The sequence below is a fragment of the Cupressus sempervirens genome, chromosome 11 (genome assembly GCF_028749045.1).
Source record: "Cupressus sempervirens isolate cs-2001-9-10 chromosome 11, ASM2874904v1, whole genome shotgun sequence".
Classification (NCBI taxonomy): domain Eukaryota; kingdom Viridiplantae; phylum Streptophyta; class Pinopsida; order Cupressales; family Cupressaceae; genus Cupressus; species Cupressus sempervirens.
Window position 1 is genome coordinate 224,446,322 of NC_143128.1, and position 27,484 is coordinate 224,473,805.

Here is a 27,484-nt window from a genome sequence, read left to right on the forward strand (position 1 = left end):
GAAGATTGAAATGAAAGAGGTAGATAATGAAAGCTGGTAAAGATATATGCAAGAGGGAGAGATTACTTAGAGGGAGTTCATACAACCTAATGATGTTGCCAAATTTGAGATGATAGAAAGAGAGTTACAGACATGAATTAGAATCAAACTAAGGATAGTAATAAAGATTGGATACATTGAGGGTGTTGCTCAATATAGTACAAGTTTTGGATTGCATAGTAACTAGAAGTATTTTAGAGGTTTTTCCATCAATGCCAAAAAAGGAGATTGTTGGAAAGTACAATAGTTATGTTGTCATTGATGTCAAACCTATTGGTGAGATAGTTTGCTATCTTATGTCAATTTCATATCTATTTTATTAATGAAGAGGATTTGAGAAGTTGTTCAAAAAAAAAGAATCTAGAGGATAGGTTGAGTTATGAAGAGGAACTACAAATGGACATTTGATTAGTTGGACATTGACAAGATAAATTGATTATTTAAATCATGTTGCAAGTGGATAAGATAGTAATGCTCAAGTCTTGAAAGCATGAATAAAGATAGATCAAATGCATACTCTTGACTGAGCAATAGAGAAAAAGACTAAAGAATTTTGAAATACATGTCAAGTGATGCTAGTGTCAAACAAGCCACAGTAAGTGCCAAGGAAAATTAGTGTTGACTGAGCATTAGCATCAAATGAGTAATAATGCATGTACTGAGGAAATTTAGCAGTGACCAAGTAACCTAGTGATGACTGAGTGGCAAAACACAATGTTGGTCGAGGAACAACATTTTAACTGTTTATGAGAATTTGTAATTTCCAGCTGACTAAGCTAATTTCTTGGAATATGGAAAGCATGTTGAAGATAAGGATTGATGAGTTGGATCATTTAATATTAGGAGAAGATTAAGTAAATGATCTAAGGATTGGATTCTAAGGGAAGTTTCTAGAATAGAAGAAGAAGAAAAAGATTAGAATCAAATTCATTATATGTGACGAATCTAATTGTAAACGCTAAGATCTGCAGTGTTGTTTAAACAGGAAAAGATCAAAATTACCTATTTAAAGAGGTACAAGGGAAAACTTACTAGGTATGTAGAGATTATATGTGTGTGTGAAAGAGTCCTGGAGATTTTCTAGAGAGTTTGAAAGACTAGAGCAAATGTTGATGTTAGTGACTAGCAAATCTAAGAAGACGGCTGAGACGAGTTGAGAAGAAGTGAAGGGTGATTGCTTGAAGGGTTTCCAAGTGAATCAAGGACACAGATAAAAATGGGGGCCTATCAATGAATTGGCTAATAAAATAAACATAGATCTGTACATGTTGAGTTGTACTTAACATATCAAAACCTTGATGTTACTTAGGATTGGCTCCTAACAGGTCACACTTCAGAAGAGTGAAAATTAGTGACATTTTACTGGTGGTTTTTCCTAAATTGGGTTTTCACAGTAAATCCTAGTGTCAAACTTGTGTGCATATTATTGTGGTTTTTTACTAATTAATGTTTACACTTTGCAAGTCTCTTATATTTAGAATAGTAGCACAACTAGTTGATGTTGCTAATAGTAGATTGTAGAGATTGAGCTATGGAATGATAAGATCTGAAGTTGTTTAAGTGTTTTTTGTTCAATTGGTACATCTGGACCTTGGATAACTGATCCACCCCCCCCCCCCCCCCCCCCCAATATTATTCTAAATATTCTAACAAATATGTCATTCCATTACACGGAAGGAGAAAAAACTAATAGTATCCAATTGATGGATTTCATGAAGAGGATTTTTTGCAGAGAAGGCCACACAACTAACTCTAGTGATATTACCTTAGGTCATCCATATACCATATACATGTCTATATGTTTCAATATTGAAAACTATAAAGAGATCTAGCTTTTAAAAAATATTGTATAATTGATTGTCATATGCTGAGAGTTGTATTTTGGTGTATAGATCAAGTTTGCAATGAAAGTAGAGTAAGGACCACATTACACGGAAAAGAAAAGCTTTCATTCATTTTCTTGCTCAAAGCTTATGTTGAACATCTAAAATAATGGAATAGATAGAGGTTAAACACAAAACCCATACCAATGAAGCCTTTATTGACATAAGGAGCTTTTGAAATCCTTAGTGAAGTCGATAATTTTTTTTATTAAAACCTCCATTAGAAGCTTGGTAGCAGAAAAGTGACTATGTGAGAATTGGTTGAGAGGGTTTTTTTAGGATATTTACATAAAGTGAAAATGAGATTTGGTTGCATGAGTGTTTCTAGTTTAGAGAACCAATCAAATAATCACTAAAAGATGTAAAAGTCACAGTAAGATGGAAATGATAGGTAAATGTCTCACATATCTTGAAAATCCAAAAATGTAAGAGCAAGGTATCCATTTGGTGCATTATAAACCTTGGATTGCCTTGGCTCACCTTAGGATTTTTAGCATTTTTCAATTTTTTTGGTTAGAATAAATTTCCATAGGCATAATAAGTCATTTCATAATCGTCCCAACTAATCAAAAGGTCTTAGAGGGTAATTAAGTGGAAAATGCAAAAAGTTGTCAATTTTGCACTAATGAAAAGATGCAATTTTGATGCAACTTTTCAAAAAGTAGTTGTAAATGGCCTTGGTCTATTGTGACTATTGAAGAAGGCCTATTTAAGAATTTTTGAGATGTCTCAAGATAGAGATGACGTTTTGTGATGATTGCGAACATTGGAGTGTAATAAAATCTGAGTTTTACCATTAATTTTGTTGTTTTCTATGATTGTACAGTTGTGTATGAATTGGCATACCTGATCAAAGCACATGGTTGGATAGAAGGATGAACTATTCAAATATTTCATTTGTTTTCATGTTCATTTGATAATTCTAATACAACTTATTTCAATTTTTGTACAGAAAACACTAGAAACACTCATCAACTAGGGTGTGCAACTAAAATGGGGGCCTAACTTGCATTTCCACCAATGGAATTCAATGGTCATTTATGGAAAGCAATTTGGGGATGTTTACTAGTATATTCTAAAGTTTTGTGGACATGCTCTATGATTTACTATTTTTCCTAATCAGTCCTAGGTCAAATATCTCTATGTATTTAGCCCCAGGAAATGTAACAACAAGCATTTGAATGGTCAAATCATGCCAGTAGGACATGAAATGTCGTATTTATTGTCAATTTGTGTGGGGGGGCATATCCAAGGGGTTAGATTGGTCTTATTCACCCATTTTCCCATACTTGCTTTGTAAATCAAGCCTAATGAGGCCTATTAGGTTTGCGTTCAAGGTAAGGGTTAGGGGATGTTGGAGTAGGATCAAGCTTTGATCTCTTTGAATCTATAGAAAAGATGAAAATGGTGTTTGAATGTATAATTTTTTGGTTTGGTCTTTTGGAAGTTTTGGAAGTTAGGTAGGAAAACCCAATTGGGGAGGCTTAATTGACCTACTAGCCCAAATTGGGTTTTGAGCATTGTGAGAAGTTGGGAATCAAAATAGTTGTTGGAGCACCCTATTTAAGTGCATAGGACATCATTCTAGGGGATTTGGAGAGTTATTGAGTAGCTTAGGGTGAATTTCCATCAAAACAACAAGTTTAGGGACTAGAGTCCTAAAAACCAAAAGTGTATCAAACTTCAAATCATAGCCCAAGTTGCTGGGAGGATTTGGAGTGAATAAAAATTAGTTAGGGGGTAATTTGGAGACCCTAGAAACTATTCTTAATAACAATGAAACTGAAATTCTCTTTTGTAGAAGTGGGTAAGGGATATCAAGGAAACCACTTTTCTTGTTGTGCTCTCTGCATCAGGTGGTATTCGAGTAGCAAAGGTCTTAGGAGAAGACAAGGATGGGAGATGGAAGTGAAGATTTTGGTGAGGGGATTCATTCAAGAGTCACTAATGTTGAGTTGGACAAGATAATGAAGGAGCGCATGGCCAAGACTAAGAAAATGGAAGAAAAGATCATAAAGTTGGAAGAGATGAGAGATATTGGAAGAGATAATGAAGAATCAGACAAAGAGGTCGAATCTAAGGAGGAATCAACAAGCATGGGTGACTTGGAGAACATGAGTTTCATTTAAGCCCTTGGAAAGCTAGGAAGGAGGGAAGCCAAATTGGAACTACATGTGTTCCATGGGAAGATGAATCTAGAAGAATGCATGGATTGACTTGAAGCCATAGAAAGCTATTTTGAATGTGAAGAGGTTGCAGAAAATCAAAAGGTGAAGTTAGCCAAATAAAAAATTAAAGGCCTTTCCTTAAATTTGGTGGAACTTCTTGCAAATTGAAAGAGTGGAGAAAGAAAAGAATCCTATTTCCACTTGGAAAATAATGAAGATGGAAATCAAGAGGAAATTTGTGCTTGAGGATTATGAAGTGTTCCTGCATAAAAAGTTGGAGAACTTAAGGCAAAAGATATGGATGTCAATGCCTACATTGAGGAATTTGATAGGATGACTCTTAGAGCAAAGATCAATGAGACTAAGAAGCAAAAGTTGGCTAGGTATCAGAATGGGTTGAAGTATAGCATACAAGATGAAATTAGTCTACTTGGACTGGATACTATGCACAAGTGCTATCAAATGGCACTAAGGGTAGAAGAAAAGAAAAGGAGGAGAGGAGAGTAATAGTCAAGAGGAAAAGGTAATACTTTTAGGGGAAGAGGAAGATTCAATGGCAAGGGAACTTCCTACAAGGCATATGATGAGAACACTAAATCAGAGAAAGTGGGAGAATCTAGTAAGAGAGGAGGCTTCAAAGGTAGGAGATCAAACCATGGAGGAAGATTTTGTTGGAATTATAATAGCAATGGTAAATTTCTTGTGGGGGGGGAGGGGTGGGTGTGAATCAGTGCTTTAAAATTTGACCCATAAAACATTCACCACACATCCATCTCATACATTCAACAAATAAACTAAAATACCATATAAAGCACATACATCCAAAGTATGTAAACAAGTAATCATTCACACATATATGACACCAGATATGAGTACCCATAAACCCTCGAATAAGAAAGTAACACTAGGGTGGGGATGACACCCACAAATCTTCACTACTGCAGTAATAAAGTGTATCTAATGGAGGTTACAATGTTTGATCATGAAACATGATCTACCCTTTGAAAGGTCTACCCTGTTAAAAGCTTACAAAGACTATTAGGTCTTACCCTATTAAAGGATTTCAACACCCTATTAGAAGTATGCTTGGTTAGAGGACTTTAACTCACAATTAAGTAAGAACCTTGTTAGAGGATTTCAATACAGCCTTTTAGGGCTACTATGTTAAGAGATTTAACTGATACACCTGTTAGAATATCTCAACAATGATATTGCGATTAACACTTTGTTTCTTGATGACAAATCACCTCTAAACTGATGTATAGTTGATAATTCTTGATCAAATGTCTCTTTTCTATTCACTATTTCCTTCCTCTATTCTCCTTTAACTAATTATGTAATGCAATTCATATCATAATACCTTAGTCACCATGAATGTCATGGTTTGCACATGCAAAACTCTCCTTGGTCATTCATTCATTCCCTTTCATGCTCATAGAAAGTTTAGGATTTGTCCTCCTTAAGAAGACCTATGTAACTTAGGGTTAGGTATGAATCAACAGTTGTGATTCACCCATATGGCCACTTAAACCTTCCCTTTATCTGAATGGATGCATGTAATGCATAGGGATTCCAACTTAAGTTTCATCCTTATCACTAGATTATTGTAATTCAATCTCTAAGTTGGCTCAAAGATGGTTTACATAGTAGTTTGTGCCAATATAAATAATTATGTCAAAACTATGTTACTCGGCAATTGAAGTCCCTGGTGCTCAGCACATGCTGACTTCAATACTGTCACTCAACATCTAAATGACTTGGCATGCACTACTTGCTCAGTTCCTGAATTACTCAACATATACTATTTGCTTGGTACTTGAGTGACTCAACACTCACTATTTACTCAGCATTCTCTATCTTGTATGTTGTGCTCGACATATGTTACCTATTTGGCATGAACTAAGTAGATGACTTAAGTGTGCAGACACTGACTAGTCAAAACCAATCTAAGATTGTAACAATCTCCCCCTTTGACATGAGTGTCAAAAACACTTGGTCATACATTAATATTCTTATTCTTATGAACATAACATAAACTATGTTTTGGCTTCTATACAAAATTTCAAAATATCAAAATTTTGCAACAACTTATACCTCAAAATCTTATAACTCCCCCTAAGTTGTTTGATATTTTTTGTACTCAAAATCTCTCCTACTGAGTAGATTTGCCTCAACTGATACTCTTTCACTTGCTTTCTGCTCTTTCTCCTTTTTACTCTCAAAATCTCTCCTGCTCTTTTTTCTCTTACTCCCCCATATTTACTCTATTTACTCTTACTGCTCCCCCTTAGCTTTTAACTCTTTCTCCCCCTTTTTGACACTAATGTCAATGGGTTATACACAGATAATGTGTTTGTTCAAAAATGATTTATGGACCTCAAGAATAATCTTCGAGTGACATCCCAATTGTCACAAGCTACCTCCAAAGACATAATTTGGATGGCCAACTCGGCAACAAGGTGTACTAGGCCATTTAATTAGAAAGATTGGGATCTTTCTTCATAAGAGTTTTTGCATAGCCTAATTCCTTGTGTAAAATCTCCATGTGAGGAGTTAATGTAGTCTAGATGCTTATCAGTTTAGCCCTTATGTTGGCTTCTTCTACAAATAGTGTTTCTAACTAACTTTGGGTTTGCAAAAAATTCCTAAAATGTTTCTCACTTTGAACTGGAGTCATGGGAAATTTCACACCTGATGAGCTCATTTGACTCTCCACGCTCAGGATGTCATTCCTTGTCTCTTATGTGAAGAGTATAGGATTACACAGTTTGGTATATAGAGAGAAAATATTCTCTAGTATCTTCTTCACACTATCTATCTTAGTTGCCAATGGAACTTGTGTAAGCGTTATTTCACTAGATATCTTTCCATTTACTTTACTTTGAAATTTCTTCTCAGACCATTCTACTAATTTTGCATTTGTATTTAGGTTTGTATCACTTTCTCTTTCCACTATGTTGGTCAATTGTTCAATAATTGGCTTTGATTCATCTAAAGTAGGCAAACTGAATGCATCTAAGAAGATGTCTTTGATATCAAGCAAAGCTTGCTTCTACCTATGCTCCCTTCTGAGCATTTATTGATGTTTCCTTCTTGATAGGGCTTCTTGAAGTATACTCATCTACTCAATTGTTATTGTTGCATAATCATACTTAGGCAAAACAATTTCTTCATCTAGGCTAATATCTCCATATGTTATTACCTCTTCTGCCTTTGATGAACTAGGACTCAACATTGAGAATTGTAAAGGTGTTGCATTTGTGTCCGACCTCGAAAGAGTTTGAATGGAAGGAAATCCAAATACTGGTAGTGTTACCAATGTTTGAATTGCTACTAGGTCCTTTGGTTGGGGTGTCGAATTAGTCTCTTTAGGCTTGTCCTTTTTTGCCTTGTTGACTTTAGCTACACCTTGATCTTGTGTTGTAGGTACACATACATCTACCTAACCTGTTTGACTTTGTGTCTCCACCTTATCTATTGCAACTTTTGGTGCATTTGTGACTTGAGGAGTGAGGATGGGTAGTCCTTATGTTTTCACCTCCTCCCTTGTAGTTATAGTCATTGATTTTTGAATTTCATCTACACTTACCAATACAGGATTGTCACATAGTTTGGCCTGTAGTGCAGAGTGGTCAAGTATCTTTTTCAAGTCTTCCTCTATTAGGGGATTGATGTTTTGAGCAGTAGGATAAGAAACATCATTTATTTTAATAGTTTTCTTATTTACACTTGTGACTTGTGGAGGACTGGTACTCGACATTTGTGTATCTTGTTCACTCTATTCTTGTTGTTGCTCTACCTCAATTGTTGCCTAATAATCTATATTCATATTAGTACCTCCCTCAGCTATGCATTCTTCATTGTCATTATCTTCATCATCTCTGACCTTAATAGGTTCTTGTTCACCTTCTTTTACTGTGGCTAGTCCATATTCATTTGGACTTCTCTACAACATCCTCTATGTTGTTTTGTAGTATGTTAAATACCTTATACTTAGGATCAAATCTAACAACATATTTCTTTATTGCTTTAGATATTTCTACTTTGTTGAGTTCTGGCATAACTTGGGCAAGGGATGTCTCCCTAATTTGTCTTTCTAAGTTTCATGCCAAAATTTTAGGCAAAAAACACAACAAATTTTTTTTTTTTTTTGAATTCTTATATTGACATACACATGTTATGACTAAGCTAGAATACATTTAGGTAGTTTGGATATACCTATTCCGCATACATAGATAATAGTTACGTTCAATAGATGGTAAGTTTGATCATAAGTTAAATTCATTATTTGGAAGTGAACTCTTAATTTAGCTATTTATCATAGAGCAATACCCTTATTAGACATGGGTCATCTTAACATTTTACCTAGGGCTTAGGTAACCTAGAATAATAAAATGTAGTTGGTTGATTACTGATTCTAATTGGTTACAATGTTAGATGATTTGTTTCCTTCGACTCTCTAGTGTCACATCAAAATTGGTTGTAATGGTGAATCCAATTACCTTTATTTAGGGTTCTACATTGGTTGTGTTTTAGAAGAAAGACATGCAAGGTCCTAAGCAACATAGGTTCATAGGTTCCACTCTCTATCATGTGGATGGAATCCTTTTGCTTTGTTGATATATTCTAGATTCAACCCTACATAGTGGAATTGATAACCTTACTTATCTCTTTTGAGTTTTACATCAATAGATCCAGGTTCACAACAAGAATCACATTAGGTTTTTTTTGTTGTCATACCCTTATTACAAAGTACTAGGGCGACCCCCTAGAGAACCAATATGTGCTTAAGGGACACACTATCTAGTTTCTAACATAACCTGATGGATCTAGGTGAAAACATTAATCTCTTATGGTTAAATTAATTTTGGCATTAAATTCATCTTCTAACATAACCCTATATCAACTATCAAGATATCTATACTATTATAACCTATACCACATTCTAAACATAACATAAGTACTTCACTAACTGTATGAACTATAATTAGATATTCAGGATGCTTCATTAAGTCATACAAATAATGTAAGATTTGATAACCTTACCCTATCATTTCTTGCACATAGAAAGCATAGACTGAAAAGCTACCTATATTAGCATGCTTATTGACCCTTATACTAACTAACTAATTTTTTTTTTTCTACAATTACAATCTCAATTTGGCTTATATTTTATCAACTTTGATAACCTCCTAATGTCTTTAATCGACCCCATAACATTCATTATCTAGTTTTCATTCCTTTGAACCAAATATAAAATTTATTTTACAAATGATATTTAATGACATAAAAATCCAACATTACATCTACACAAGTTTGATATGCCCATTATAATGCACATTCAAACCTATATAATAACACTTGTCTATCAATATTGCTTCATTAATTTGATATTATAATATATTTATGCAACCATGCTCCATAACTAAATTTGAATTACTTTAATTATTTTAATCCACCCTCTAACCTTATACTCTCTTTTTTTTTTCAATCCCATCACCCAAACAACTTACTTAATATCACCCTAATAAAAACTACATCCAACTAACTCTATTAACATTCTTAATACCGCAAGGTTTAGGAGACCACAGGAAAGAACACTGCCCAAGTTGGTAACTAGAACATCCACGGCAGCCAGGACACTAGGGATAGACAAGAGGACAGACTCTCCTTGGTTGAACAGAAAGTCCAAAAGTTTGAACCCATCCACCAGGTGCTGACTAAACAAATTGTGGACACCCTGCACACTCTGAATGAGAATATTGCCAAGTTGGGTGACTCTCTGATGAGAGCCAACTTAGGTACGAACACTGCACAGAAGACTAGGAAGGATTTTGAGCAGGTGGAGTTTGCTCAGACTGAAGCTAGGGATCAAGTGAACAAGGCAGACCAGGTGGAGACCCAGAACAGGAACCAGGAAGGAGTAGATAGTTAGAAGGACAACGAAGCTACAGAAACTCTACAGGACCTAGAGAAGGACAACCAATAGTTTACTTCACTTTTGGTTTTGTTCTTTGTTTTGGTTTTTGGCCTTTGCCTCCTGGCCTCGGGCCTTTTGTCAGTTTTTGGCTTTTAGCAGCAGTCTCTTGTTAGCTGGACTTTTTATTTTCCTTTATGTTATGCTGTAAACTTTTGGGTTTCAGGATCCCTGTAAAACCTGTTTTACTTAATCAAAAAAATTCTTAATACTATTGCAAATCTACTAATTAAAGTCATGAACTAAATTATAAACTAACATTTGTTAACTAAAACTCCTTTACTTATCTATCAAAAATTTTAATTTTTGACTAAATAATAACCGTTATTATATCCTAACTACTATACTAACTAACTAACATACTTCCTAATAACTTATACTTAATCCATGCATTATTGGCTTACTTATCACCTAATTATAATTTGTTTGCTTAAATTTAGTATTTTACTATCCCTATATCCTAACATGTACCCTTAACATGCACTCCACATGTCAACAACCCAATTAAATCACTATTTTCAAGGTCTGCTCCTTTCCAATTTGAATTCCCATGTTGTGGAGTCACGTACCCACTCTATCCTCCATCTAATGGTGATTAAACATAGGTTCCATTAACTTCCCCAGTGCACCTAGTTTTAAAAAAAAGTTTTTCCAAGTGTGATCCGAAGGCATACCTCTGACATGGGTTACTTTCCCATCATCCACCTACTCCTCCCATTTCCCCAAATGCCTATCTCCTCCTCCCTAGACATGGAGTGTTGGGTGAGGAATATATGTGTCTTACCATATTTTATTTCAAGTATATTTAGGCGCCCAAGACAAGAGGAAGCTTTCTAACTTTCGTCAAAACCATGTCAAAGACTTGTTAAAGTTTAATCATATGGTTCTAAGGCATGTGATGCTTAGGAGGGTGGGCTCAAGTTTTGAGGCCTTTGACATCATATTTTCTTCTTGGAAACTAAGCACTATGTCTTATTTTATGCTTGTTGATGATTAGTAGAAGGGGTGGTCGACTAGGTAGAGGACTTTTTGGGAGTTCTTTATTTTATTTAGAGTTTTAATAGTGTACAGGTCCTAAGTGGGGGTAGTCTTTTCAAGGGATCTTGTTTTTATATGGATGTATTATTTGTTTATATATATATATATATATATATATATATATATATATATATATATATATATATTCTTCTTCTTTGTACCATACTTGAACTAGAACCTATGTAAATATGTCTCTTTCAGAGATCTTAATCTTGTGAGAGGTCTTAATCTTGTGACTTAGGAAAAGACTTAGGAGCTTGGTGTTAAACAACTTCTATTATAACCCCTAAGTCTTATAGACTCCTACTATAAGTATCAAGCATATTCTCTCCATTATTTTATTAGACTATAATTTGAGATGGAATTTAATTGTCCATCCCACAAATTCCAAAGAATAAAATGGTGACTACAGGAGGTTTTACTCCAAGTTTAATACATTATCATCTTTCACATCATAGGATCTAAATAAAAACTTGAAAATCTAATGAACTAATCTTGATGCATATACAAGGAACTATCAAAGATAATGTTAAATCATTGTGTAAAATGCATATCATATGCTTAAAAAAAAAAAAAAGACTAACCCAAATTGAAGGCATGAGAGGGCATCCATTTCAGAAACATGAGTGAATTCCAATTAGGAAACACTTTTCCTATATTGGAGTCCCCATAATACATGTTCTGAATTAAACTTTAATCCATTAACAATCAAGGAGACCATAAACTTTCCCAAACTTGATATAACATAATAACAACTAACCAAGGGCAAAGAGCACATGAAACAAGAATAGAGCATATGCACATAGAGACATTTTTATGTTGTTTCATAACCTATTTTAATTTAAGCAAGAATAATGAATAATTTAGACACCATGATCTCTTTCTTTGTTAAATTTCTAAATTATCTTTGTAGGGTTGAATAATGGAAGGAAGAAGACCTAGTTGTAGATTTGATGTAGAATTGACTAAAGCTTGGAGCAACCAATTCCTTTTTGAATGCCTACTGAATAATTGATAGCAGACATCCTTTATGGAATCTCCTCCACTTTTCTTCCCTAAATACTCTACAAAAAATGGTGATAAAATCTCAAAAGAGTTTCTTCAATTTGATATCCTGGTAACCTATATCATGATTTCTTGACAAGATCAAATTTATAAGCTTCCTTATGGTTGTGATGGTTCTAGAAGTTACACAATGATACAACCATATGGCTCGATTTAATGAATAGCCATATTTATTAATTCAAACTAATTTTATTAATTATTTCTTAAGATATTATTATTACTATTATTTATTTATTTTAATAGATATCTATTTCTTAACAGTTAATTCTAAGAGACTGGGATTTAAGGAAGACAAGTAACTTACTGACCAAGAACATCCCCTACCATTTCTTAGGTCAAGGGTTAAAACCTCTTGGCTAGGCTCATTTAATTTATTTATTAAATTATTCATCTTATTACACACATCAAAACTAAATCTACTCACCCATATTACCAAGGAGCACAAGCAGTACAATGGTAATTTACTAGCTTAGCTTCCCGAAGGTCTAAGGTTTGAGTTTTTAGAAGGTGGGATAATTATGTTATTTATTTTATCTTATTTGTTATTTTTTATTTCCTAGATTATTTTATTTTAATACTACTTAACACACTCATTTGTTTGCACACATGTACATTATCATTTAATTAACTAATTATCATAATCATATTGATTTACATATTTATTTGGGGCATATATCATGCAACCATATATGGTCCTATAAATATACTGTAAATGCAAAAGTTGGAAAATCATACAGTTACATATTCTAAATTTTACAATTACTTTAAAACATATCTTAAGAGACACATAAAACTCAATACAATTGTACGGACTTAAAATGGACACACTTCATTTTGAGACCTTTTACCCCTCCTTAGTGTGGTTTTGTTCACTTTTTATATTTCTTCTTTCCATTTCATGCGTCTTCTTCATTCCTTGCCTTTTGATACAGTCTTCTTATGTTGTTATACCACCTTTTTTAACATGTCTCCTAGTAGGCCTATTATCTATGATTTCATCTGCACCTTCTCCTAAACATGAGGCCTATTTTTTCCCTCCTCTCGGTATAGGTTGATCTATGTCAACCTAGACTAGTCAAGGTTGACCCAAGTTGACCTAGACTAGGTAAAGGTCAACCAAGTTGACCTTGACCCTAGTGGTTGTGGGATTTGGGGCCCAAAGTGCCTTAGGTTTGCCAATTAATTTGTTTTACTCCTCGGTTGGCCTAAGTTGTTTCCTGCCCAAAAACTAGTATATAAGGAGGCTTGGGGACTTCATTTTCATATCATGCATTCATAATCTATCACTCATAAGAAATCAATCAAGTCATCCTTCTTCAAGAAAACATCTTCAAGCATTCAAGTATTAACACCTCCTTCTTGCATCAAGCTTCTTCGTTCAAGGTGGTAGTGAAGTTTGGATCTAAGGAGAAGATTCATCATTCTAATCCATTCAAGCCCTTCTGATATTCACCCATGGCATGTCACATACATTTCCATACATGAGGTTTTAGCTTCTTTGATTTCTTTATGGTTTCTTTGAGTCAAGGCTATTATACTTACATGTTTGATCACATATCAAATGCAATCACATCCATAAAGGTAATTGTATCTTTCATTTGATATTATTTAGATATACTACATGTTAGCATTTCCTATATCAATTACATTTTAAAGGTTGTTTCCTCAATCTAGGGCTTGACCAAGGCAAGCTCTCATCCACCAAACAACAAAAACCCTTCATTTTCTATCTCTAAGAGCAGGATATCAATTTGGCGCATGCAAAGATGGAAATAACTCCCCAAAAGCTTTCTCAAGAAGTTGATTTGACTTTTTTATAGTGCCAATGGTACATGTCAACCTTGTTGGAATGTGACCTTCTAGGTCGACCTAGACCCTACTTCTTTCTCAAATAAAAATAAAATTTGGGTATTGTTTGTTTCATCATTTCATTCAAGAAAGTGTGGTTGGATATTCATAAATAGGCTTACATCTATGATTTTCGGAGCTAAAGTACATCTTCAGCTACATATTTTGAGGTGAGTCTTGTATTTTATTTCCTTACATATCTTTACCCTAGATCTATATCTTAATTAGGTTGATTGTATATACTTAGCATCTAGATTTACATTATTCAATCAATCACTTCAATTTTGAATACACATTATCCTATATAGGCCAAAGAGTGTATTCTTTATATTGCATTCTCCTTTATAATTCAAATCTAGAATTGGCACCCTTTCTATTTTGGGTCCTTGCTAATCTAATTTGGGTTATTTAAAGAGGAATCATATTTGGACATTCCCTCTTTCCCTCACATACATATTTGAATAACTTAGCAAGTAAAGTGGAGGCCTACATCCCATTAAAGCACTTCCACTTTACCCCTAAACAACAACACCAACTCATCAAACCATTAAATTAGAAGATAAACCCAAAACCCTGAACCAAGTGTTTGACTCCCTATTAGAGTTCTAGGTATAGGGGCGCCTATATAGATCATGATGTCATCTCTATATCAACAACTTGTTTGAGGATTTTAAAGTACATTCAAACTTCTATAGCCAAGTGGAGCTGATCTAGTACCTGTACACACCAACGTCAACAACCAACAACATATTGTGCATATCTACATACACACATACACATACACATACACATACATACATACATACATACATACATACATATATACATACACACACACACACACACACACACACATATATATATATATATACATATATATACACACACACACATACATATAGATATGTATATATATATATATATACATATATACATATATATATATATATACATATGTATACACATGTATATACATGTGTATACAGATGTATATACATGTGTATACAGATGTATATACATGTGTATACACATGTATATACATGTGTATACACATGTATATACATGTATATACATATATATACATATGTATATATATATACATATCTATACATATAGATATGTATATATATATATACATATATACATATATATATATATGTATATATATATATATATACATATCTATACATATAGATATGTATATATATATATACATATATACATATATATATATATGTATATATGTATATATATATATATACATATCTATACATATAGATATGTATATATATATATATACATATATACATATACATATATATATATATATATATGTATATATATATATATACATATCTATACATATATACATATATACATATATGTATATATATATATATGTATATATATATATATATATATATATATATATATATATGTGTGTGTGTGTGTGTGTGTGTGTGTGTGTGTGTGTGTGTGTACCTATCCCATTGGAGTGACTACGATTGCCTCCCCTCATCTGATAGACATGCCAAGCAGAAAATACATATATAACACATGGTGGGTTAGTAGGGCTAACTTAAACCAAAATCATAATCATGAATAAAAATAAACCATATCCATAGTCATAAAATTCATATAAACAATGTATCAAAACAATGTTCTAAATTAATAGTGTAAAATACGATCTAAAGTATGATACTAAAATAGAAATATAAACATGTCTAATCTCATAATAGTATCGCTAAGGTGAGTATCACATCATAGGTGTCTTCTACTACCCTCTTAGAGGTTAGTCACTTATTTCTCTTCTTATTGTGTCTTAGATCTTATTTATGGCTCTATATGTGTATCATGCATTTAAATCGATTAACCTTAGGCAAGTTAATACATCTAGCACTTAATCAATCAATCGAATTTACTTACTTACAAATCTAAAGGTTAATTAATATGCACAAAATAGGACTTTCTTGCATACTTTCTTGATATAATGTTGATTTGGTATTGACATCCCTTCACCTAACTTGGTTTGTGCTAATCCAACTTGGGTTATATTGAGAAATATGTTTAAAGCCCCTCTTTGTCTTTTTTTAAATGGATTAGGGTGAAGATGTTTAAGTAATGAATTCATCTCATCTAGTTTACATAAACAAATACATCACTTCTATTTTATGCCTAAACAATACATATGTCAAATATTTAAGTAGAAGGGTACTACTATATAAATATTCCCTATATATCAAAATATGTAATATCTATACATCTACCCAATATTCCCCCATAGGGTGGTGACTCCATTATTTATCAGGCCTACAATGACCGAAAGATATTTGATGTGTATTAAATGGCCTATGAGATGTCATAGATTATGAATGGTTCCTCAATGAGATTTTCTCTAATTAACCCTATAGTCTACCTTCTATATTCTATAGCTCATGCTTAGCCTCTACCAATCATCTCTTGTGTCACTACTTGTTCTCTCTCCTCAACTATAAATCTAATGCCAAAAATGATATATTATCCCCATGTCTTTTGGGATCTCACAATGCCTCATATCTAAAATGTAAGGTAGATGGTACCCTTGATGCTATAGTCATGTCCCTTAGGAAGACATCAACTGTAACACATACTCTAAACTATATCTCAAATACATATTCATATATTTGAATTCATAAAAAAATTATCTATTCATACTTGGATCTCCCTCTTGGTAGTTAGGAGTGTATGCACCCAAAAATGGTCGCCTAGACTATGGGCCCCCATTATTCAATTTATCAATTTATCAAATTTTCTGAATCAATGGTTTGCAATATATTCAAATCAATTTCCTTGATCAAATTCGATTTATTTCATTTCTAAGAGTGATCATTTTATTCCAAGTCTTATTTAATTAAAAGAAAATCTTCTCTTTTAATTAAATAAAATAAAATCCCCATTTAATTAAAAGAAAACCTCTCTTTTAATTAAACAGTTCATCCACATTTAATTAATTAAGAGAAAAACCTCTCTTTTAATTTAATTAAATATCTTCTATTTAATTAAAAAGAAACTTGCTCCCTTTTAATTAAATAAAAATCCCACTTAAATATCTCTTTTGATGAAAGAAGGAAATAAAATAAATTCTTTTTATTTAATTTCTCTACACTTAAAAATGTGATCTAAGTGGGATTTATCTTTCCACTTTCTCCTCAACCACTCCTCTTTTCTAATTGGTGGAATCTTGTCTCACATGGATCACCACTTTCTTCTCAACCACTCCTCTTTTCTCATTGGTGGAATTTTGTCTCACATGGATCAAGCTCTATTATCCCATATTGGTTGTGAGAAGCCTCTCACCTCCATAATTTCCTTTATAAGGGAGAGCCCTCTCCTCATGTTAGACACCCATGATTATGCTATCGTTATGCTGCAGGTTTGAAGACCAATTTTTGAAGGAGTTTGGATACAAAAGCTTTTTGTGGAGAACTTCTATTTTCTTGTCTTTTTCTCTCTTGCACCCATCATGGGCTTTTAGCTTAGATCTTGCATTTATAGATTAGATTTTGCTTTCATAGATTAGATCTTATTTTCATGCATATTTGAAGATCATGGAGACTAGTATTCTTGCTTTTCCTCTTTGAATCTCTCATCTCATGGTGTACTTGCATGGGCACAAAAATAGGTCAAACTGAGGGCCTCCATTGCAAACCCTTGCACTCTATGAGTAGAGAGCTATGGATCGATTTGTGAGGGCTCATTCTTGAGTTTCTTACATGTAATGATTCATAGAAGTGTGACAACATTTTAGCACACAAGGAGCACTAGTAGGTGAAGACATCTAGGTCTTCCCCTAAGATGTTGTTGGGGGCTTGGATTAAATTTAATCTCCATACGCTCAGTATGTAGTTCCTCTCAGAAAAGGTATCTAGAAAGAGACCCTTAGTGGTTGTGACCATAGAGGACAAGCCTTCATTGTGGATATTATCTACTCCTCTAATGCACTATGATCAATTTCCCTTGGTGACTCCTTTGATATGTTTCTTGGCTTCTCATCCTACTCCATATCTATAACTACTAATCTTTCATCATCATCATTAATTACGTCATTGTCATCATCGTCATCATCATCATCTCCATCCTTGGTTGATCCACATTGTACTCTATAAAATGACATCAAATCTTTGGTGGGGTAGTCCATTGGAAGATGGGTTTGATGTCCTGCACACTCAGATATATAAGGTAGTCTCTTGACACATTAACATCCTCTACTCTTAGTACTACCATGATATCCTACTCCCTCTACATCTATCTCTACCACACTATATATCAATCGTACATCATAACACAACCCTAATAATCTCTATATATCTTTTTACCATGAGAATATCATGGTATATGTATGCAAGGAAATTTGTGTAGAAAAAACTACCACATGACTATCAAAATAGTTGGGAACTGTCATGCATTTGTGTCTGCCATCAAGAAAGTTGAATCTCTACATGAATCTTATCTACACACTTATATATCTTCATGCTTGCATATGTCTATATGGTCTCTATATGATCTTTGTATCTGGTAGTTGGTCTAAGGTAGTTCCCTAGAGTACAAAATATCTCCAAACTTTCATATATCACTTAGATGATGGGAAAATTCTCATAACATTCCATTGTCTAGATCCATAGGGTACCCACTAGCCTAATGCATGTAATGTGCTCAAACATCCACAAATATAGAAGAGTGCATACTACCAAACTCTATCTCTAATACCTTATGAACTTCCCAAGCTTTTACTAGAGGTAGGCAAGCATACTCCTAACCAACATAAATACCATCAACGTCTCTCCACGCATCATACTATATTTTCCAAAGGTGTAGAAAATACTACCTCCTTTGTATTAGGCATCACTACACTAGCAACTATACAAGTCAAGATATTTCTAATCAAGGGTACCTCACTTGTACCTCTCCTTTTTCCTTCTACTTCTTCCCAAGAATGCAACAAAAGGTAAGAGCTAAAAATGACTCCTCACAAGGTAAGTTCTCTTATATATACTATTTTGAGTTAAGTTACTTTTTGTATTTTCATTAATATTCATTATTTGTTATTAATATCTATATTCAATCATTTGATCATAAATTGAACTAGGATGCTTTAATTTTACCCCGTTATAGGCGTTGGAATTAGATTCAATGCCCTTTTTGTCCAAGTGTCTTTTGAAATGTTTTTAGTTCATCTGGAAAGGTTTTGAAACACAATTTTTGTCACTTCACATTTTTAGTTTGTTGCAATAAACATGACTCCCTATTTCACCTTTCCTAAATAACAAGCCAAAACATGGGGGCTTATAGCTACCCGTGAACTAAACAATACACTTTAGAAAGTCCTAGGTGATTTTTTATTTTTCCTAAAATGTGAATTTGGAGGATGTGGTTACTAACAATTTCTTGTAGGATCTATGCATTTTGGTCTTTACTATATCCTTTTTTCATTTACTCGTGCTATCTTTACTTTAGCTTGCATATGCATGTAGTGGCATATACAATTAAAGTATGGGCTAAATGTACCATCTTATATTGAAAGAACTAATGTGATCATAAATTTAATGATTTTCTAGAACTCTTCATAGTGTATTTGCATTATACTTTTACATTTTAACACTTTGTAAACAAACTTAATTCACTTCCAATCATTTTCCCTTTTTCACTTAGGTTAAATTGAGGTAGGATCTAATACATCCTCCTTTATTTTCTTCTCCAACTTGTTAAAAAACCAAGGTAGGATATAATCTCTAATGCACCCTCCACTTATTTTCCTCCAATCACAAAATTCATTTCCCTCTTTATCTCTATTTCAAATTCAAATTGCATTTTCTCACTTATCTTTTCTTTTCTTTTCGACCCAATTGTACATCCATGATCCTTGAGCCTTTCCCAATAGCCAGACCTTCTTAGGTCTAGGTTGCCCAAGTTGACCTATATCGATATAGGTTGAGGTTGACCTATGCCCGAGGTTTTAACTTAGAAAACTTTTGGGGCCCACTTCAAATTAATTCATTTTCATGCCTAGTGCAGTTGACCCTTACACAAATTTTAATATTGAAATTACTATAGAAGAAACCTCTTTTGCTTCATTTGGCAGTTGGGATAGGGGAATGAGATTTGGTGGACATCTCAATTTGAAAAAGAGCAATTGCAAGGTGGAAGCCATAGTTTGGAATTATCCATTGAAGTAAACGAATTGATCATTGAAGATTCATCTCCAACATTTCAATCATGCACCTACAATTTTATTCAAGAATTCAAAGACAACCTCATGGAGTTGCAAATAGATTGTGAAGATGACTAAGATTACTTTTTCCATCTTTGTATGATTTCAATGTTATTTTTAGATCTATTCTTTGTTGCTTCACATTTACAAATTTATATGTAATCAAGCACATATTGATTGCATTTGCATGCTAGGGTTTTACTCTCTAGGGTTAGATCTTCACATTTACATTACATAGATCCTTGTATTCTAGACACACATTCTAGATTCATGAGCACTACACACATTACATTTCTTAAAGACTAGTTTTGGAGGTGGAAATCACCAAAGTAGGTGTTTAGCTGAGGCAAACCCCTATATAGCCACCCATACACACATACCATTTTAGGTTTGCATGATTCAGAAGTACAAGTTAAGTTGTAGTTCCAAGGACCCTTTTGAATAACACTTCTTAGATCTAGTCTTCATTTTGAGTCTCGACACTCTTAGGTATAGGTTGAGTTTGACCCATATCTCAACTTTTAACAATACATGTTTTAGTAGTAGATTTGGGAAACTTGATAGTAAATCCATAGAATCTAGTTCTAGTTTCTAAGTTTGGAATTGCAAGGTATAGGTCAACATGTACCTAGCCCATAATAGAAAGTTGTTTAGATTAGATTTGCTAGTTTTAGGTTGCCTAGTTTAGAAACTAAGTCAGTTCAGGATTTCATCAGAAAAAAAAACTTGATCATTTCTCCTCCTCTTGTTTTCATAGGTACACACATCCTATCTCTATTCTTTCTAATTACTTCTTTAGATCAGATCTACATATCTCTCTTACTTACATTTCATCCTCTTCATACATTAAGGATCAACACAAAGGTTCTAAACCTACAAGGTTGAGGTCTCGTGCTTCTATTCTATCACCTTTGGTGGTACTTACTGGATCTAATTTGTAGGTAAGGACCCCTCTGGATTCCCCATGTATTGCTATTATGCATTGTAATGCATCTAAGAATCACGATGAGTGATTTACCTTAATATTGGTCACCATTTTCTTATGATACATTAGAGTTTCTTGAAACTAGTACAAACCAACCATTTGCTCTTGGTTTTTGTAGGAGTTGATCACTCCTAGCTAGGTACCACTTGTTGCAAAGTTGGCCAATGTATCAACCTCCACATTGTCAACTTCTCAATATGCGTGTATTATAGACAAGGACTCAAATAACCCTAAATGAGTCATTGCTCTATCGATAAAGGCCCACAATTTCTAATTGGGAGTATCTTGAGCTATTTATTTATACCTTTTTCTTACTTATAATAAATTATAAGTTTTTAAGGCAAAAATTAATCTACCAATTTTCTCATTTTTTGGGTATACTATAAAAATATAGAAACAAACCAACATTAAAATGGACTTTATTTTTAATTTGACCTTAGTTTTAACAAAGACAATTGAATGCTATAGTAAAACTAAAATAATAAAGGTAATTTTTTTTACAATGATTATGATATTTTATCATAATTTAATTATATAAAATTTCACTCAAAACCTACTTAATTTTTAATCAGTTTACAAAATATGCAATGACCATCATCTCTCTCAACATCACCTAGATGCAATGAGTGCTAAGTGTTCCATTCATTATCATAAGAAAGGGGTTCATGTAGACTAGTACTCCTAATATTGGATCAAACAATTTGACTAAAAAAACTACACAATTGAATCTTAATAAATATATAGCAATTTTATTTAATGCCACCAAAAAATTTAAAATAAAAAAATAAAAAACAAAAATCTCTTGTTATTAAAAAATAATTTTTATTTTCATCCCATTTCGTCTTTGAAAATTTTGGCCTCCAAGGACTGAGTGGTATCCATTCTGCCAAATTCCCCTGGGGCACGGTGTGGACTCTTTGCCTTTCAACTTCCCCAATGGACCAAATGCCCTTTGACAACTAAAAAGGGACTATTGATAATTTCTGTTTAAAATATTCGTATTTAGCCAAAAAAAAAAAAAAAAAAAAAAAAAAAAGATTAACTTGTTGGACACAATTAAACTGCAACTTGCCTTTAAAAACATCTGCGAACAAAGTGAATAACAAAAGGATACAATTTCGGGGTAATTGATTGTAGAATTGTTTTCTTTTTCGTTGATTAATTTATGAAAACTGTCAGATGTAAAGCTCTACTAAACTTAAAATCCCTCAGCATAATAAGAATAAGAAAAAATGGAATAAACCATGTCGAATCGCGATTGAGGATAATCTCATTTGAAAATTATTTTCATACCCATAAAATTCAACAGAATTTTTTAAAAAAAGAGGACGTTCCTTTCTTCGACGGATATATTCACTTCTGTAGGATCTTCAGGTGTGATTTCAGAGGTTCAATACGGAGGATCTGAGGGGTTTTGAAAAAACAAAAGGAAAACGGCTATTTAATTTACGCTCACATAAATTTTCTGTTGTTTAATCTAAAACTATTTTTGAGTCCTGTATGATCTGATAGGGCTTTTTACTTTACAAAGTCAACTTCATAGCGGGAATTACTTTGAGGATAAAATCATGGAAAATGGTGAAGGAGAGGAGACAGGGAGTGATCAGTACGGTTCAGGGGGCGGGAGGCGCTATCGGCCTGTATCAGCTCATGACAGGCCTGTAGTTGAATTATCATCTCTTCCGCTGGGATCTGCAACTGTAAATAAATCTGAGGATACCAATAAGTAAGTAGTTTTTTTGGGGTTCCTTCTATAAAATTATAGGTATATGAATGAATAAATGTCAGATCTATGTATCTTTTCGATGGTTAGTAGCCTGAATTTTGCGTCCTTGCAACCATTTCCGGGAATTCTAGTCATTACGCGTTTCTCTGCATTCCAACCGTAGAGTAACGCGTTGCAAGATTTAGCTCTGTGTGCGACAACTTTGCGTAAAATGTTACTATTTGAAAAAAAACTGAGTTATGCTAATGTTTCAAGATGGTTTATACGTGAGCTTTCTTCAAGTAAAATAGTAGCTTACGTATTGGCATTGAACTAACATCTCTGCTGATATTTTCTGGAGTTGCATGTCTACAAGGAATGCCAATTGGCCCTTGAAAGTCTTCAAAGCTGCCAGGCTGAGCGTGTTCGGGTTTCTTGAAACATTGTCTTACATCCTGATTTTCTCAACAGTCCTATCTCTTGTTCTTTTTCTTCGATTCTCTATTTTCTATTCTTTTTGCATAATTGGATATTTAATCTAGAAGCAATTCAGATCTCTGATTGTTTTAGTTGTCTATTTTTCATTTATTTCCCGTTTACAAAAAAATAAGCAACCTATATTCTTCTGTAAATTGTTTAGTTCACTTCTTTGTATTTGAAGTGTAGATTGACATGTTGTATGCTTTAATGTTATACACGGAAGAAACATTAAGGGCATCATTTCATATCGTTTTTGTTTAATGAAAAATTTGTCAAATGCAATTGTAAAGTCAATTATGTTGTGATGATGTCGATTACAGCATGATTTTATTAGAAAAAAATTAGCAACATGATCCGAAACTGCAAATACTGATTCCAGCCAAGTTAATGATCTTTTAGAAAGGAATGTGGTTGGGTGCAAGGCCAGCAGGTTCATTAGATTTTAATTTTGTCCCTCAGAAATTGGTAGCTTAGCTAAATGAGGTTGGTCATTGATATCAAAGTTTGTTGACATTTTCAACCAATGTTTTCTGGTTGCATCCAAAATGTACCAAGGTAGCTCCGTGGCACTCAAATTTACATGAAGTTATTCAATTAATTTCTAGTGCTAAAGGAAACATGAATGAGGTATATAAAACTAGAATAGGAAACCTGATTGCAATCGGAGAGTGTTGACACTGGATCATATCTTTGTAACTTGACTTTATACTTTACAGTTTTACTCTAAATGGTATGATTTTTTGATTCTGTGAGGCTGAGAGCCCAAATGCTAACCCCTTCTAATTAGAATGTTCGAGTTAATAGCTTAATTTCTCCCTCAGGGGATATTTATCAGCGGCTGGGAAACTTTAGTAGCAACTTTTCCCACAGTTTTGATATAAGGGTCTGTGATTGAACTTATACTGGTAGCATTGCATGCTTCTCTTTTTTTCCATGTCAACGAAGAAGCTCACTTATTTCCAGTAAAAGAGATGTCTTTCTACAACATTATCAGTTTACTAAATTGGTTTCTATCCACATATAGAGTTCCTAGATCATATCTCCATACAGTCACCTTAAAATGGAAACATTTGATTGTAGAAATCAGGGTTTCTGGACTTTGAGATACATGACTAGAAGGCTAAACTACTCTTGTTAGGCCGCAGACGGAAACTCTTGTAAAGAATATGCACCAGAGGCAGGGGGCAATTTTGATGGCTCATGGATAACCAATTTATCAGTAGGTTTTGTAGTAATCAAGCAGGACTTCTTTGTGGAGCTTTTCACTATATGTGTTTATCTTTTTTCTTGTATCAGCTTAAGATCACATCTTACATAATTTCTCTCAATAAATACTGTTCACTTCTATTTTTTATCTATGCATGTTTTAAAAGGTTATTTCAGGTTAGGGGATTGAGTAGGATTTCTTATGAATGGTTTGGTACTTAATTTTCTGCAGTGCCATACTTTTTATTTTAATTGATAAGAGGTAGTTTGTATAGGAGTTCACTCCCATAGAAGAAAGGATCTACAAAACAAAGCATCCAAGAAGACAATGCTAAGAATGCCATAAAATATGAACATGTGAATTGACAGACCAAGACACACATGCCATTAGTTAATTTTTAGTGCGAGTGCTAATGCTAGGCTCAACATTAGGAACAATAGGGGATAAATCCTCCTTTAAAAACTGCAAAAAGGGCCAATCCTCTGGCAAATCTCTATATTTATGAGTAAAGTTTCTGGTTGATACCTCCAGTGGCCACAGGGTCAGCAACATGATTTCCCTCTCTATAGCAGTGTCTAAATTAAGCTTGTAGCTTTTTTCAGAGCCATCTCTGATATATACTGGTTTTATAAATAATAATTCAAAAAGATTTTCTATACATACCCCAGATAACTAATATGATTACTCTGCAACCTCCGAAAAAAGAAAATGTGCTGGAGGTTGCATTTTGAAACCTTCCACGAGAGTAATAGCCTCTGCCTCACTTTTAGATTTGATGCCAAATAAAAAGAGCCTCCCCAAGCAAAGAAAATTGAGCTGGATCTACTAGCCACAGCAGCTCTTGCTTGTTCTGTTCTGGATTTTTTTTGAAGATCTGTCGAAGGTCTGTTAGAACAAAACAACTAAATGAGGCTGCTGCCATTTAAAATCTATCTGTGCTCCCTTCCTGTATGACTAGAGGAAGGTAGAAGGAACTGCCAATTTTTCAGAACGAGCTTCTCCTTAACCAAGAATGGGCCCTTTGCTTTCACCAGAGATGGTTTGGAGAAGCGAAGTATAGCTGTGTATATCCTGTTCCAACAATTTTACCAGGACGAAAAAGTGTCACCAAAGATATGATTGTTTTCCTCTGTCCAAAGATCTTGAAGGGAGCAACACAAAACAATCAGCCATGGCGATCCTAATCACATGGATTCATTTGGTCACATGCATGGGTGGTTTTTTAAACCTGGGAGAGAGAACACACACATTGTTCACTTTGCTCGTAATTTATGCTGTCTCTCTGGTGAACTCACAATACAAGAATAAATCACCAACCTTTTCACTATTTTTTTGGCCAAAATATATATTTAGATGGATCGGGGAATCCATAATTCTTGAGGTTATCAAAAGTAAATTTTTATTGCTTTCTGCTAACCACAGAAATGGACAACATTTTGGAGGTGCTTCTCCACCCCAAATAATTGGTCACTTGGTAGTTGATGAAGATTGGATGAATAGCAGATTAACTGATTAAATTCCAAAGGAATTGCTCACCCAAATGAGGCTATCCTCTCTCTGGAGAAATGGGATTTTAATCCCCTGCAGCATATTCCGAATCCTTGTATTATATTGAGGTTGAATATGAGGTTCAGGAGTACTGGTCTCAGGAATACCAAAGGGAACATCTCAAACTAGTACAGGCTCCACAGATCTGCATGCATATGTAAATGACACATATTCTCATCAAAACTTTTTCTTTTGAAAGGCAACTTGGTTCTAACTAATGGAAATCTAAAAGGAAGTTACACTTCTACTTTTTTAAAGGTGGCGCTGCTAAATTTTTCAAAATCTTGCACATATTTTATTAGCTGCCTGAATGATTTCCTTCTTGACCTTCCACACAACAATTGAAATAAGCTTTAGCTCCCTGAATGATTTCCCTCTTGATACTTCCCCACAATAATTGAAATAAACTTGGGGCAAACCATCTGCTTTTGGAGATTTGCCTTTTGCGTACTGAGTATTGCATCCCTTACATTGTGTTTGGTGGTGGGTGCCATTAGTCCCTTGTTTTGTTCCTCACATCTGATGGACAATAGATTTGAGAAATCTGGATTTTTTCCCTCCCAATTTCAGCCTTGTAATGTTTAACAATATTTTGCAAATAATTAAACAGCATCCTGCATGGTCACTTAGGATGTTCTTTAAAAGAGAATCACTTTCATAATAACTAGTTGCTATGTGCTTCAGAAATTAGAAAATTTATACCATTTCACTCTCCAAACTTAACACAAGTGGGATTTTTGCTTCCCAAAGAGAGGCAGCTAATTTTGGTGGCAGCTTTCTGTACCAAATATAGGGTCCTTAAAAGTGAAATATGGGTGGGAAGGTAGCGAAGCTTAAAGGTTGGCTGGGGGTGTGGCCATGTAGAGCTTGTTCTGTACTTTCTAACATGGAGCACTGAATTGCCAATGATGATTGAAAGATTATGGAGTCAACAACTTCCAACATCATCTTCTGGTCATTACATTGTGTTTGGTGATGGGTGCTGTTCGAGATTGTAGCTGGGATAAAGATCTTTATCTCTGGGTGTTATTATTGTTATGGTCACCTTCAGCTGAAAATGACATTTATTATAAATTGTAATGCTAAATATAAAGACGTGTCATCCGACATGCATTTTGGGGCATGAAATACGAAGAGTTGTATTTGAATATAAAGAGTCATGTTTTAGGAAACTGAAGAGACCTTCAGTTGTAATGTGAAGAGTCTCTCTGTGTCATATATATCGCATCAAGCGAAAGACATTGTACGCTGGAATATTTTATGATTAATAAATGTGATCTTTTGTTGTGTGACT

General features: G+C 33.9%; 1 protein-coding gene across 2 annotated transcripts in view; it reads left to right on the forward strand.

Annotated features, from left to right (window-relative positions):
• Nucleotides 1–22,444: 22,444 nt before the first annotated feature.
• Nucleotides 22,445–27,484, forward strand: part of CCC1 (cation-chloride co-transporter 1) — a 108,769-nt gene continuing 103,729 nt past the window's right edge. The window contains exon 1 of one of the 2 annotated variants that reach the window (XM_089811526.1): nt 22,445–22,976. In XM_089811526.1, the coding sequence (XP_089667652.1) occupies nt 22,819–22,976 (158 nt within the window). In that variant the 5' untranslated portion in view covers nt 22,445–22,818. The remainder of the gene's footprint in view (nt 22,977–27,484) is intronic. The other variant, XM_089811525.1, reaches the window with a different exon arrangement.